Here is a 16,115-nt window from a genome sequence, read left to right as displayed (position 1 = left end):
AGGTGTTTGTGTGTAATACACCATATCAAAACCACACATGTACAGTTGAAGTCGGAAGTTAATATTCACTTAGGTTGGAGTCATTAAAACTTTCAATCACTCAACAAATTTCTTGTTAAACTATAGTTTTGGCAAGTCGGTTATGACATCTACTTTGTGCATGACTAGTAATTTTTCCAACAATTGTTTACAGACAGATTATTTCACTTATAATTCACTGTAACACAATTCCAGTGGGTCAGAAATCATGTACATACACTAAGTTGACTGTGCCTTTAAACAACTTGGAAAATTCCAGAAAATCAATTCCAATAAATCAGCCAAGACCTCAGAAAAAAAAATTGTAGACCTCTACAAGTCTGGTTTCATCCTTGGGGGCAATATCCAAACACCTGAAGGTACCACGTTCATCTGTACAAACAATAGTACGCAGGTATAAACACCATGGGACCAAGCATCTGTCATACCGCTCAGGAAGGAGACGTGTTCTGTCTACTAGAGATGAACGTACTGTGGTGCGAAAAGTGCAAATCAATCCCAGAACAACAGCAAAGGACCTTGTGAAGATGCTGGAGGAAACAGGTACAAAAGTATCAATATCCACAGTAAAACGAGTCCTATATCGACATAACCTGAAAGGCCGCTCAGCAAGGAAGAAGCCACTGCTCCAAAGCCGCACAGCCCTCCATGTGCTCGCCAGAGGTAGCCTGACTGCCATTAGGTACAGAGATGAGATCCTCAGACCCCTTGTGAGACCATATGCTGGTGCGATTGGCCCTGGGTTCCTCCTAATGCAAGACAATGCTAGACCTCATGTGGCTGGAGTGTGTCAGCAGTTCCTGCAAGAGGAAGGCATTGATGAATCCAATTGAGCACATCTGGGACATCATGTCTCGCTCCATCCACCAACGCCACGTTGCACCACAGACTGTCCAGGAGTTGGCTTTAAGGAGGATGCTTTAGTCCAGATGTAGGAGGAGATCCCTCAGGAGACCATCCGCCACCTCATCAAGAGCATGCCCAGGCGTTGTAGGGAGGTCATACAGGCACGTGGAGGCCACACACACTACTGAGCCTCATTTTGACTTGTTTTAAGGACATTACATCAAAGTTGGATCAGCCTGTAGTGTGGTTTTCCACTTTAATTTTGAGTGTGACTCCAAATCCAGACTTCCATGGGTTGATATTTGATTTCCAATTATAATTTTTGTGTGATTTTTGTTGTCAGCACATTCAACTATGTAAAGAAAAAAGTATTTAATAAGAATATTTCAATCATTCAGATCTAGGATGTGTTATTTTAGTGTTCCCTTTATTTTTTTGAGCAGTATATTTATACAGTGCCTTTGCGAAAGTATTCGGCCCCCTTGAACTTTGTGACCTTTTGCCACATTTCAGGCTTCAAACATAAAGATATAAAACGGTATTTTTTTGTGAAGAATCAACAACAAGTGGGACACAATCATGAAGTGGAACGACATTTATTGGATATTTAAAACTTTTTTAACAAATCAAAAACTGAAAAATTGGGCGTGCAAAATTATTCAGCCCCTTTACTTTCAGTGCAGCAAACTCTCTCCAGAAGTTCAGTGAGGATCTCTGAATGATCCAATGTTGACCTAAATGACTAATGATGATAAATACAATCCACCTGTGTGTAATCAAGTCTCCGTATAAATGCACCTGCACTGTGATAGTCTCAGAGGTCCGTTAAAAGCGCAGAGAGCATCATGAAGAACAAGGAACACACCAGGCAGGTCCGAGATACTGTTGTGAAGAAGTTTAAAGCCGGATTTGGATACAAAAATATTTCCCAAGCTTTAAACATCCCAAGGAGCACTGTGCAAGCGATAATATTGAAATGGAAGGAGTATCAGACCACTGCAAATCTACCAAGACCTGGCCGTCCCTCTAAACTTTCAGCTCATACAAGGAGAAGACTGATCAGAGATGCAGCCAAGAGGCCCATGATCACTCTGGATGAACTGCAGAGATCTACAGCTGACGTGGGAGACTCTGTCCATAGGACAACAATCGGCGTAAAAGCAACACAGCTCATCACCCTGAACACACCATACCCACTGTCAAACATGGTGGTGGCAGCATCATGGTTTGGGCCTGCTTTTCTTCAGCAGGGACAGGGAAGATGGTTAAAATTGATGGGAAGATGGATGGAGCCAAATACAGGACCATTCTGGAAGAAAACCTGATGGAGTCTGCAAAAGACCTGAGACTGGGACGGAGATTTGTCTTCCAACAAGACAATGATCCAAAACATAAAGCAAAATCTACAATGGAATGGTTCAAAAATAAACATATCCAGGTGTTAGAATGGCCAAGTCAAAGTCCAGACCTGAATCCAATCGAGAATCTGTGGAAAGAACTGAAAACTGCTGTTCACAAATGCTCTCCATCCAACCTCACTGAGCTCGAGCTGTTTTGCAAGGAGGAATGGGAAAAAATGTCAGTCTCTCGATGTGCAAAACTGATAGACATACCCCAAGCGACTTACAGCTGTAATCGCAGCAAAAGGTGGCGCTACAAAGTATTAACTTAAGGGGGCTGAATAATTTTGCACGCCCAATTTTTCAGTTTTTGATGTGTTAAAAAAGTTTGAAATATCCAATAAATGTAGTTCCACTTCATGATTGTGTCCCACTTGTTGTTGATTCTTCACAAAAAAATACAGTTTTATATCTTTATGTTTGAAGCCTGAAATGTGGCAAAAGGTCGCAAAGTTCAAGGGGGCCGAATACTTTCGCAAGGCACTATATCTGTAAGATTTCTCAATCGAGTAGTGAATTTAAGCACAGATTGAACCACAAAGACCAGGGAGGTTTTTCAATACCTCGCAAAGAACGGCAACGATTGGTAGATGTGTACAAATAAATTAAAAATGACTCAACATCCGTTTGAGCATGGTGAAGTTATGAATTAGGCTTTGGATGGTGTACAAATCCCAGTCACTACAAAGATACAGGCGTCAGATAGGAAGGAAACTGCTCAGGGATTTCACCATGAGGCCAATGGTGATTTTAAAACAGTTACAGAGTTTAATGGTTGTGATATGAGAGAACTGAGGATGGATCAACAACATTGTAAATTACTCCACAATAATAATCTAAATGACAAATTGAAAAGAAGGAAACCTGAACAGAATAAAAATATTCCAAAACATGAATCCTGTTTGCAACAAGGCAAACAATGTGTATATATATATATATATATATATATATATATATATATATATATATATATATATATATATATATATATATATATATATACAAATATTTTTTATAAATACAAATAAATCACTTCATATACATAACAACTTACAAACAATAACTACATTTTCATGTGCCCAGACCCGCATGCTCACACCCCCATCCCAAGTGCCTGCATTATTGTTTGTCACTTGGCCTTGAATTGTATCAATTTGTTTTTCTCATTCGCCCATGCTATTTCAATAATAAATCATTACATTTTTCCATTGTGTTAATGATGGCGGATAGAAATCAATGTTTTTATTATACATTTTTTCAAGATGAGTTGACAATCACCTAGCCCGTTGGGCATCTCACTACACCCCCATATGCCATGTATTGAAATATGCAGACAGACAGATTAAAATTAAGTTTACATTGTAATAATTCTGACAGCCAACTTTCTAGCTCAGCCCCCACAACTTTTGGACATTATAGCATTCCCAGAAAGCTTGGATTGAGTGATTATTTGTTTTATACTTAAGACATGACTCTGCTGTTGTTCTTTAGAATTTGTGTATTTTGACTCTTGTATAATCAATTCTATACATTAGTTTATACTATATTAAGCATATATTTTAATTAACTGCAATTTCATTAGTTATGCTGCAACTTTCCCTCCATCTTATGCCAACAGTTATTTTTAGTCTTTGTTCCAATGGTTTATATAAGAGATTTTCAGATGGATATAGTTTCTGCAAGGTTTTGTATATCTTCCCTATCATGTGAACATCCTTTTCTGACTCAAATAATTCCCTCAAGGCTGCTCTGATTTCCAAAAGATTTCAAAATCAATATTGTGACATTAACTTTTTTTCAGTCCAGAATATCTTTTAATTCTGTCATGGACATACATTTATTTCCTGTTACCAAGTCATGTACGGTTTCTATACCTTTTGTTTTCCATGTGGTCCAATTTATCTATGAATTATGAAAAGCTATCCAAGGATTGTTCCATAGGGTTGTGTTAGTGAGTGATATTGGCTCTTGTAGATTATGTTTAATTTTCTTCCATATAGTTATAGTGTTCTTAACTATGAAGTTGTTCATGTTGTTAGCTTTATCCGTTGAAAATAGACACGTAAAAAGATTCTGGGGGTGAGCATGTCTGGTCACTGTTTTAAATGATAACTTTTTAGCATTTCTGGCACAAATTCAATGCAAGTCAATGCTTACTAGATTAGCATTTTGTGCTTCATATCCAAATCCTCTATAAGTAACGTTAACCTCTGAGTTATACAATCCATTTTTGTAAACTTCATGATTATTTGGAAATTAAGCGGGAAAATGCTAATATAGGTACCACTGACTTGCATTGGATTTGTGCCACAAATGCTAAAAAGTTAGCATTTGAAACAGTGGCCAACAAAACCAAAGCATGGGTTGCTTTCATACCTTGTCCATATGCTGCTTACAGGGTAAGGAAAACTATTATTAATTTAAAATGTTCGATTTTGTCATTTAGGTGAACAATACCTTTAACACCTTTTCACATAAAAGCAGGAACAGCATCATTTAGGAGGTCAGAACCTGGTACTATCAGGATGTAGGATGGGACAAAAACCTAACAACTTCGATGACTAATTTCTCTGAACAAGGGGAAACAAAACCAACCAAATTCACTGAAATTACATTGGACGATGAAACAATACTCCAAGCCGCAGCACCATACAATTTGTCAGACAGAGAACTGATACTATATACTCGTTGTTGGGGTGGGATTGGTGTGGGGGGGGGGGGGGGGGGGGGTCCGTGGGTGGTTTTAGACAATTTCTTTGGATTTCTCATGTCTAACTCATTGTTAGAAAAAAGTTTGTTCTGAATCAGATGTTAGGTACTATATTTATTAAATATATGAATCCTATAAATTAAAATGGCCAATTTGGGTGCAATCAATTAGTTGAATTTCTCAGAGATCTAATTGTATTTCAACAAAATAATTTTGCAGGAATGCTAATATCTGTTTCTAACAGAAACGACTTTGGAACAATTGAGATGGTGGGTGTCAAGCCTCTTTCTTGTTCTTTTTGAAGTGGAACGACCCCCATGTCACCCCGCTCCTCCGCACACTCCACTGACTTCCAGTCAAAGCTCCCATCCACTACATGACCATGGTGCTTGCCGACAGAGCAGCAAGGGGAACTGCCCCTCCCTACCTTCAGGCCATGCTCAAACCCAACACTCCACCTGAGCACTCAAGTTCTGCCACTGGTCTCTTGGCCGTCCCACCACAATGGGGGATCAGATCCCGCTCAGCCCAGTCAACGCTCTTCTCTGTCCTGACACCCCAATGGTGGTACCAGCTTCCCCCTGAGTCCCTGCTCAGCTTACAAAAACGTCTAAAACCCTACCACTCAAAAGAGCATCTTAAATGAATCCCATTAAATAAACACATTGTCTTCCTACCAATGTTATAGTTGTGCTTTTATATTACTTTATATTTCTATTCATTAAGATTTTTATTTGAAATTGTTTTTAAGGTCTGATTTACTGTTTTTTACATAATTAAGTTTCAGTTTTAGTTCTAGCGACAGAAAGTAACCTGTGCGTGGGAGGCTAACAGCTATTTATGTGTTGTATAGTTGTGTTTGTCACACAATTCATAAGGTGATGGGTCAGGTCATAAATTAGGTTTAAAGGGATAGTTCACCCAAATTACAAAATTAAAAACATTGCTTACAGGGCAAGGAAACCAGTCTATGGAAAAGGTATGACAGCAATCTATGTATCTCAATGGCTGCGTTCTCTGCTCATAGGTTGCTGACACCTTACAACACCTGGATAGGCATTTGATGTATCAGCTAACCACATCGCGTTCCGCTGCTCAGACGTTGCAAGTGTCGATCAATGGTTGCACGGAGGGCTAACTATTATCCTTCGTTTGCACTTATGGACTGCCCTCTTCAATTCAAACCACAGGTATTCAGTGAGACTTGAGTTCGGAGACAGATTCTGTGGTCAATCTTTGTGGATTTTGGTGTGCTTGGGGTTATTGTCTTTCTGGAAGATCCATTTGAAGTATCAGCTTCCTTGCAAAGGCAACCAGGTTTTTGGCTAAAATGTCCTGGTACTGGGTCATGTTCATAATGCCGTTGACCTTAACCAGGGCCCCAGGACCAGTGGAAGCAAAACAGCCCCATAACGTCCACCGTATATTACAGTGGGCATGGGGTTCTTATCTGCTTATGCATTCTCATTTCAACACCAAACCCACCACTGGTGTGCAAGGCCAAAGAGCTCAGTTCTTATCTCAGTTCTTCATCAATGAAGACTTCTCCGAAAGATACGCCTCAAAAGAAAGGACCCGCTGCTATGACTCATTGAACAGCAAAAGAGAGGCAACATCGCATACCTGAAGTACGACCAGCTGGTCTTTCACCCCTTCTGCCCTAGTAGGAATACTGCAGGCGACTGTAGCCCACTGAGAGAATGCCAAGGGTGTGCAACAAAGCTGTCATCAAGGCAAAGGGTGGCTACTTTGAAGAATTTAAAATATATTGATTTGTTTAACATTTTTTTGGTTACTACATGATTCCATGTGTTATTTCATAGTGAAGATGTCAAAACTATTATTCTACAAAGTAGAAAATAGTTAAAAATAAAGAAAAACCCTTGAATGAGTAGGTGTGTCCAAACTTTGGACTGGTACTGTATATTTCTTCCCAACCCACCATGGACAGCTCCAACACAATTTTACGGAAGGTTTAAAACAAATTAATTGAAAACGATGTGCCTATGTCTTATCAGTATTCATAGCATTCTTAGTGCTTGTTAGAGCATTGTGACCTGCTGTAGCACAGCGGTCTAAGTAGCGTGCTCCGGTTGTAGACACTGATCGATTCCTTGAATTAATTAGACTTTTTTTCCCCTCCCTTGATTTAAAAAATATTTCTCCCCAACCTACCATGGACAGCTCCAATACAATTTTACCCGTTGAACATGGAGCACCACTTGCCCTTCGTTGAAACGTACTGTGATACTACAGATGTCAGATCTTGGGGCCTCCCGAGTGGCGCAGCGGGCTAAGGCACTGCAGTGCTTGAGTCGTCACTACAGATCCTGACGCACAATTGGCCCAGCATCGTCCGGGTTAGGGGAGGGTTTGGCCGACAGGGGTGTCCTTGTCCCATCGCCCTCTAGAGACTCCTGTGGTGGGCCGGGCGCGTGCACAGTGTTTCCTCTGACACATTGGTGAGGCTGGCTTCAGTGTTAAGCGAGCAGTGTGTCAAGAAGCAGTGCGGCTTGGCAGGGACGTGTTTTGGAGGAGGTATGGTTCTCGACCTTGGACTCTCCTGAGTCCGTACAGGAGTTGCAGCGATGGGACAAGACTAATTACCAATTAGATATCATGAAAATGGGAAGAAAAAGGGCTAAAAAGTACCCCAAAAAATACCAATATTTTGTCGCAGGAGGAAATCCATCCTGCACCAGGAGGATCTAAATAAATATTTAGATAGCCGGGGGCAGCTGGAATCCGTTTGTATATACAATGCCGTATCGTACCTTAAGCTACGTGCAGGCTATAGCTCGTCTTGTGAATTCTTATGTGGATTATAATAAAAAGGACAAGTACAGTGTAGATGGTTTGTTCGTCAAGGATTTTTTTTTTATGTTGAAGGCAAGCAATAGGCAGAATACATAATTGATTACCTCAGTGCGATCCAATGATTTATACATACACTCCATCTTGGAACTCCCTCACCATTGTAAAGAATATTTTGGAAGCTATGTAAATGCATTCATTTGTTTTTTTTTCACACATTTATTCTATTACAAATACATTAATGCATAATATAATAAATTATGTGAGCTAAATAAAATATGTAAAAACATTTTCCTTAAAGTATACTTTGAGATCACTAATGTTACTGTCCCTACTACAACAACAACAAAATAATCAATACATGTAATTTTGTCCTTTATTGAAATACAGTAGAATTCCATTCAATCCTATGGAGGACTGCTCCTACTGGGGAGTGAGTATCCATAGCATTCTTAATGCTTACTAGAGCATTGTGACCTGCCGTAGCGCAGTGGTCTAAGCAGCGCTCCCGCTCCAAGCCTCACGAGTTGCATTTATTTCAATGGTTTTCAAGAAGTAAAACGAACAGTCTGATAATTTACACATCAGAGAAGTGTCTCAGCTCAACTAAATCGTCTTTGGATAGGCTCGAATGCATAAACATCGACAGATTTACAAAATGAAATATTACCCACACCAAAGACCATAGCTAAGTTGACAAATTATACATAGCCCAACTATAAAACGTGGGTCAGCATCCACACTGGAGGAAAGTTTATTGTTCAAGTTTCTGTCAATCAACTGATGGCCCAAATCAGCTCATCTCAGCCAGGGACACAAACAAAATCAAATCTTAGTTGTCACATGCGCCAAATACAACAGGAGTAGACCTTATAATGAAATGCTTACTTACAAGCCCTTAACCAACAATGCAGTTTTAAGAAAATCCCTAAAAAAGTAAGAGATAAGAATAACAAATAAATAAAGCGCGGCAGTAAATAACAATAGCGGGGCTATATACAGGGGGTACCGGTACAGAGTCAATGTGTCAATGTGCGGGGGACACCGGTGTCAAGGTAATTATGTACGTGTAGGTAAAGTTATTAAAGTGACTATGCATAGATAATAACAGAGTAGCAGCAGCGTAGAAGATGGTGGGGTGCAACACAAATAGTCTGGGTAGCCATTTGATTAGCTGTTCAGAAGTCTTATGGTTTGGGGCTAGAAGCTGTTTAGAAGCCTCTTGGACCTAGACCCACCGGTACCGCTTGCCGTGCGGTAGCAGAGAGAACAGTCCATGACTTTTAGGGCTTAACCTCTGACACCGCCTGGTATAGAGGTCCTGGATGGCAGGAAGCTTGGCCCTGGTGATGTACTGGGCCATACGCACTACCCTCTGTAGTGCCTTGCGGTTGGAGGCCGAGCAGTTGCCATACCAGGAAGTGATGCAACCTGTTAGGATGCTCTCGATGGTGCAGCTGTATAACCTTTTGAGAATCTGAGGACCCATGCCAAATATTTTCAGTCTCCTGAGGGGGAATAGATTTTGTTGTGCCCTCTTCACGACTGTCTCGGCTCACTTGGACCATGTTAGTTTGTTGGTGATGTGGACGCCAAGGAACTTGAAGCTCTCAACCTACTCCACTACAGCACCGTCGATGAGAATGGGGGCGTGCTCGGTCCTCCTTTTCCTGTAGTCCACAATCATCATCGGTTTTCACACCTTTCATAATGTGACAATGGATAGGCTAACGTGTAGGCTACAGAATGTAGCCTATTGGAATATAATCGAATGGCCTATTGCAACCATCGCCAGCTGATGTCTCATTAAAGCATCAATACGTGCTAAATTCACCCGCACTGATGATCTCAATATAGTGGTGAGGAGGAGGAGTCTACCGTATCCGGAAGCAAATTCACCATTAATTTTCACTCAAACATTGTTTTAAACTTTGTTCTACTGTTGACAGTAAGCTGACTTCGGGATTGTATTTCCATTTGCTCTCCTTAAATAAACCACATGACCAAAAGTATGTGGCACCTGCTTGTCGAACATCTCATTCCAAAATCATGGGCATCAACATGGAGTTGGTCCCCCCTTTGCTGCTATAACAGCCTCCAGTCTTCTGGGAAGGCTTTCCACTAGATGTTGGAACATTTCAGCAGGGACTTGCTTCCATATAGCCACAAGAGAATTAGTGAGGTCGGGCGATTAGGCCTGGCTCGCAGTCGGCATTCAAATTCATCCCAAAGGTGTTCGATGGGGTTGAGGTCAGGGCTCTGTGCAGGCCAGTCAAGTTCTTCCACATTGATCTTGACAAACCATTTCTGTATGGACCTCGCTTTGAGCACAGGGGCATTGTCATGCTGAAACATGAAAATGCACCCATCACTAATCTCAACTAAAAATCTGTATTAACTCTATAAACTGCATTAATTTCCTCATTAAAAGTGCCTTGGGGAAAAAAATTGAGTAGTTGAACGGAAGTAATGAAACAGCCATTTGTGAACATCATATAGCCTACACAGTACAAACACAATATGTAACAGATTTTTTGGCTTATATATATCACACAATGTCTGGATGCAATATTCTACCAAGGAATGTTCAACACTGTTAGTCTTAATCTCATTATTCCAAATGCATCTGTGGATGTTTTCTGCTGACAACAATGAAAATTAATCTTTGTATTTAATGCAAGGACTGATCTATACATCAGAAGCTATTGAGTGAAATGATTACTTTCAACTTTATAGAGTGGAATGGTTTTTCTGCTGGTGTCCTGAGGTAGCTCCTCTCTGAGAATCTCTTCCATCAGTGAGTACAGGCAAACAGCCTCTATACCATGTGGACCTTCAGGTGCATCTTCAGCTGTTCCTGGCGGGAGAACCTCTTCTCACACTGGGGGCAGCTGTAGGGTTTCTCCCCTGTGTGGACCATCTGGTGCCTCTTCAGGCTGCCAGACTGGGCAAAGCGCATATGACACTGGGTACAGCTGTAGGGTTTCTCCCCTGTGTGGACCCTCTGATGGACCTCCACCTTCTGGGGGCTGCTGAAGCCTTTGTTACAGAACATGCAGAGGAACCGTTTCTCTTTACTATTGCCTGATGTTGCTCCCCCTCCCCAAGCCTTGGCTCTTTGGTCGTTTGAGTTCAATACCTGATCGAAAAGGACGTAGCCGAGTGATTTGGAAGGTGCCATCGTCGTGGACACTGGGCCGCGATCCCTGAACTCGTGTAAAGGGGAGTGGGTGACAATATTTGTATTTGTCTCTAAGCTTTCTCTGTAATGTAAGACATCTCTGCCCTGTGAGTGACTGTCGCCTAGGTGACTGTCTGCATTCCATGTGGGAGGAGCATCACCCTCCACTTTCACAGTCACCTCATCTACCACTATAACCTCCCCATTCTTATCTATGCACCCTTCAGAGTATACACTACTACTGTACCGGTTCCAGTCCCCTCTAGACAAATCAGTCTGTGTCTCTAAACCCAAGGATATGTTGCCAGGGTCCATCTCTGTTGTGTAAGAACAAGACGGATCATCACCACTAGTGTCTAACGTGTCACCATCATCATCTCCACAGGACTTAACCATCATCTGGCTCTGGTGAAATACCGGTAAGGACTCTGAGTCAGGAGCAGGAGGAGAGCCCGGTGTCCCAAGCCCCAGTCTGTCTGGGTCTGATTTGTGGTCAGTTGCTGTGTGTAAGAGCCTGTGTGTTACAGTTAAAGTCTCTGTCTCTGACTTGAGGACGACGTTCAGTGTTCCACTGACCTCCGTGATGCTTCGTCGAGCGACGGGGGTGGGGTCCTCCGTGGCTACAGGGGGTGCTCCAGTCACTCCAGTCTGGATGTCTCTGCTGTGTTGAGGGTCCTCTTCTTCAGTCCTACCCTGCTTGACACCAGGACCTGCAGCCTCTGCAGACTGCCACATGAAGAGTGGAGGTTATTACCGATACATGACTGGAATTGGATAATGTCATAGGGAAGTCTCACAAGCTCCCCTACGGCAGATAAATAAGGATGTATATGTAAGCAAGTGAATACCTGAGGGGAGCCTTTCTGAAATTAACTGGCCACATTTGACGTACTGTAATTTTGATGTAATAATATTACAAATCAAATCAAATTTTCTTTGGTTAGCAGATGTTAATGCGAGTGTAGCGAAATGCTTGTGCTTCTAGTTCCGACAATGCAGTAATAACCAACAAGTAATGTAACTAACAATTCCAAAACTACTACCTTATACACAGTGTAAGGGGATAAAGAATATGTACATAAATATATATGGATGAGTGATGGTACAGAGCAGCATAGGCAAGATACAGTAGATGGTATCGAGTACAGTATATACATATGAGATGAGTATGTAAACAAAGTGGCATAGTTAAAGTGGCTAGTGATACATGTATTACATAAGGATGCAGTAGATGATATAGAGTACAGTATAATAGGTATACATATGAGATGAATAATGTAAGGTATGTAAACATTATATTAGGTAGCATTGTTTAAAGTGGCTAGTGATATATTTTACATAATTTCCCATCAATTCCCATTATTAAAGTGGCTGGAGTTGAGTCAGTGTGTTGGCAGCAGCCACTCAGTGTTAGTGATGGCTGTTTAACAGTCTGATGGCCTTGAGATAGAAGCTGTTTTTCAGTCTCTCGGTCCCAGCTTTGATGCACCTGTACTGACCTCGCCTTCTGGATGATAGCGGGGTGAACAGGCAGTGGCTCGGGTGGTTGTTGTCCTTGATGATCTTTATGGCCTTCCTGTAACATCGGGTGGTGTAGGTGTCCTGGAGGGCAGGTAGTTTGCCCCCGGTGATGCGTTGTGCAGACCTCACTACCCTCTGGAGAGCCTTACGGTTGTGGGCGGAGCAGTTGCCGTACCAGGCGGTGATACAGCCCGCCAGGATGCTCTTGATTGTGCATCTGTAGAAGTTTGTGAGTGCTTTTGGTGACAAGCCGAATTTCTTCAGCCTCTTGAGGTTGAAGAGGCGCTGCTGCGCCTTCTTCACGATGCTGTCTGTGTGAGTGGACCAATTCAGTTTGTCTGTGATGTGTATGCCGAGGAACTTAAAACTTACTACCCTCTCCACTACTGTTCCATCGATGTGGATATGGGGGTGTTCCCTCTGCTGTTTCCTGAAGTCCACAATCATCTCCTTAGTTTTGTTGACGTTGAGTGTGAGGTTATTTTCCTGGCACCACACTCCGAGGGCCCTCAACTCCTCCCTGTAGGCCGTCTCGTCGTTGTTGGTAATCAAGCCTACCACTGTTGTGTCGTCCGCAAACTTGATGATTGAGTTGGAGTCGTGCGTGGCCACGCAGTCGTGGGTGAACAGGGAGTACAGGAGAGGGCTCAGAACGCACCCTTGTGGGGACCCAGTGTTGAGGATCAGCGGGGTGGAGATGTTGTTGCCTACCCTCACCACCTGGGGGCGGCCCGTCAGGAAGTCCAGTACCCAGTTGCACAGGGCGGGGTCGAGACCCAGGGTCTCGAGCTTGATGATGAGCTTGGAGGGTACTATGGTGTTGAATGCCGAGCTGTAGTCGATGAACAGCATTCTCACATAGGTATTCCTCTTGTCCAGATGGGTTAGGGCAGTGTGCAGTGTGGTTGAGATTGCATCGTCTGTGGACCTATTTGGGCGGTAAGCAAATTGGAGTGGGTCTAGGGTGTCAGGTAGGGTGGAGGGTACACTAACCTCTATCATGATAATGTGCTGGGTTGAGGTTCCACTCCCCTCATCAACAGTGATTGGTTGGTCATCGCTCCATGTATGGTGTCCCACTGGATTCACAAAGCTCCTGTAGCCTCCAGTAAAATGTCCTTCACCTAAGAGAGTGTTTGAGGGAAAAGAGGTGGTTAGGTTAGGTACTGTCAATGCTGAACGCTATATTGTACAACATTGACAGTTTTGACACCGTCTAGAATTGTCCAGGATGACTTCTTGATATACGATTTATAGATTGATTGATTATGTTCCTTGCATAATTTTTTTAAATTAATAAATAGGAAATTCAGTAAATCAATAATCTAGTTAGAATAGGATAGTGTCTTTGTGCAAGAAAGCTAAGTAATCAGGGGAATTATTGCATACTATCCAAAAACTGACCAAGCCCAATCATGGACGGATTAATGCAGGGGCTTACCGAGGATGAAGCCCCTGGGCCTAGGCCGGGGAGGACCAACAGACAGCAAAAAACATTTTTAAATTTAAAAAATATATATACAGTATATATTATACAGTATTAGATATGTAGTATATATTATCTTTTTTTTTTAAATAATGTTTTACTGCAACTGCCAACTACAGGAGGATTCAGGAGCCCACTCGCAATGAGTGTAGAGAGCCTGCTGCTCTGCTAATGATCAGATAGAGGGAGGAGAGGAGGTAGGGGGCCCACGTGGGTAACTGGGGGGGCTCTGCCTTGATTTGGTAACTGATTGATAAAATAAAATAAACTGCATAATAAATAAATAAAGAAATATTACTGGCCAATTGTGTGAGTCAGTGACTGGGCCCAAGTGGCAAATGTATTTATTTTTCATCCAACCACAGAAGCCCAATCTCAATTTTCAGAATACAACAGAGAGCATAATTTAGCTATAGAGGCTCAATAGTTTCTAAAAAAATATGGTGGATAAAATTTGATCACAAGCACATACAGGTAAACTGCCAAAACAAAGGAAACACCAACCTAAAGTGTCTTAAAAAGGGTGTTTGGCCAACACGATCCACCAGAACAGCTTCAATGCACCTCGGCATAGATTCAACAAGTAGATTTAAACCATTCATGACTTGAATGGGAACTGCCATCTATGGATTATATTTCTATGGTTGGTTGAGGTGGTCTTTTGGCCTTTTGCTAATTTCAAAAAACAATCGTGGGATAAAAAACAAGGAAAGCAAACACCTACTACTGTAGAACCAATATTTTACAAAAATTCCCCTCAACAACAGCACTGTTTTTCAAAGTAGATCATCTTGAGATAGGCTATTGCCAAGAGGAGCGCATCGACCATTACTGTGAGTAGTAACCTATGGCTTCATCTTCATCATTAGGTGAGACTGGGCAATTTTTTGGTTTGAATTCAAGACCAGATTTATCTCAGGTTTAGCAAATGTATTATTTAATGTAAATGAGGTAGAATTGTATGATAGGAGTTTTTAAAAGGCAAAAAAAAGTTCCCCATGTGTAGAAATGCCAAAAACGCCTCTGCTCAACTGTAGCCTATCCCACGCCGCAAATTATATTATGGCTTTATTATAATGGGGCTATAACTTCAAAATAAAATGTAACACGTGTCGTATTGCATCTTGGTGCACGGATCTGTTTAAAAAATAAAAAATATGGTGTGCCGAAGGGTGGAGTGACTATAACAATAAAACATGTTTTTTTAAATCATTCTAAATCTGTCCCTGAGACCAATTCTAGGTAACATGTGCAGACAGGAACTGGCGAAAGCCCCCCCAATTGTACCTCTTGGCATTCCTGCTCTGTATCGGTCGAGGATCTTGACCCTATTGGTTCTCTCTGCGCGTTCCCGTGCCACCTTCAATTCCAGCAGCTGTAGTTTCCTCCGTAATCCCCTGTTTTCTTTCTGGCTTTGAGTTATTTCCAAACGAAACACTGCATAGTCGTCATCTACGAGTTTACAGATTTCTGCCACGGCTGCATTTGCTAGCACCTCCATGACGGAGGCTATTTGAGTGTGAAAAACCATACAGTTTGACATTGTTAGCAGCTAGCTAGCGTTACCTAGATAACATATATCAACCAAGTCCTGTCTCCAACGCGAATTAAACAGTACCATGTATGTGATGCTGTGCAGCTAAAGGAGTCATATGTTGAGTTCCAGGGTGTTATTAATACACGTCTAAATAACAATAAAAAACGCTAACGTGGAACTTGTTCTCAGTCACTGCTCACTTCCGTTTACTTCTTCTTTGTGTGAACTTCCGGAAGATTAGACAGCGTCGCGTATTGCTGCCCTTCGCAGGTCGGAGAGCGGATTACACATTGGTCACAAGAACAAAGTGTTTCCACTCCTCACAAGCTACAGACAACATGGAAAACGGCAATAAACAACTAGGGATTATGTTCACATGTCTGATTGGCCTTGAGCCATGTCTTCATGTTTTTTTGTGAAAGTGTGACAGGTGGTGCAGTTGTGTGTGTCTGATGGCAGTGTATTTCAAACATGGGAAGCTCTCACAGAGAAAGCAGATTGACTAAATGTGCTTTTCCTTAAGGGAACTATACAGTCACCTCTCATGGCAGACCGTGTGGGACTGATGCCATATGTTTGAG

At 41.9% G+C, this 16,115-nt stretch overlaps 1 protein-coding gene across 1 annotated transcript in view; it reads right to left on the bottom strand.

Moving 5' to 3' along the window:
* LOC110533184 (uncharacterized) overlaps positions 1-15,773 on the bottom strand; it is a 32,178-nt gene extending 16,405 nt beyond the window's left edge. The window contains exons 1-3 of the mRNA XM_090188553.1: positions 15,285-15,773; positions 13,505-13,635; positions 11,567-11,716 (exon numbers count right to left, since the gene is read on the bottom strand). Coding sequence (XP_090044679.1) covers positions 11,567-11,716; positions 13,505-13,635; positions 15,285-15,540 — 537 coding nt within the window. The 5' untranslated portion in view covers positions 15,541-15,773. The remainder of the gene's footprint in view (positions 1-11,566; positions 11,717-13,504; positions 13,636-15,284) is intronic.
* Positions 15,774-16,115: the final 342 nt, after the last annotated feature.

Source organism: Oncorhynchus mykiss, chromosome 10, assembly GCF_057628025.1.
Source record: "Oncorhynchus mykiss isolate SJ-2025 chromosome 10, ASM5762802v1, whole genome shotgun sequence".
Classification (NCBI taxonomy): domain Eukaryota; kingdom Metazoa; phylum Chordata; class Actinopteri; order Salmoniformes; family Salmonidae; genus Oncorhynchus; species Oncorhynchus mykiss.
The sequence above is the reverse complement of the archived record's forward strand: the minus strand, read 5'-3'. Positions and strand labels throughout refer to the sequence as shown.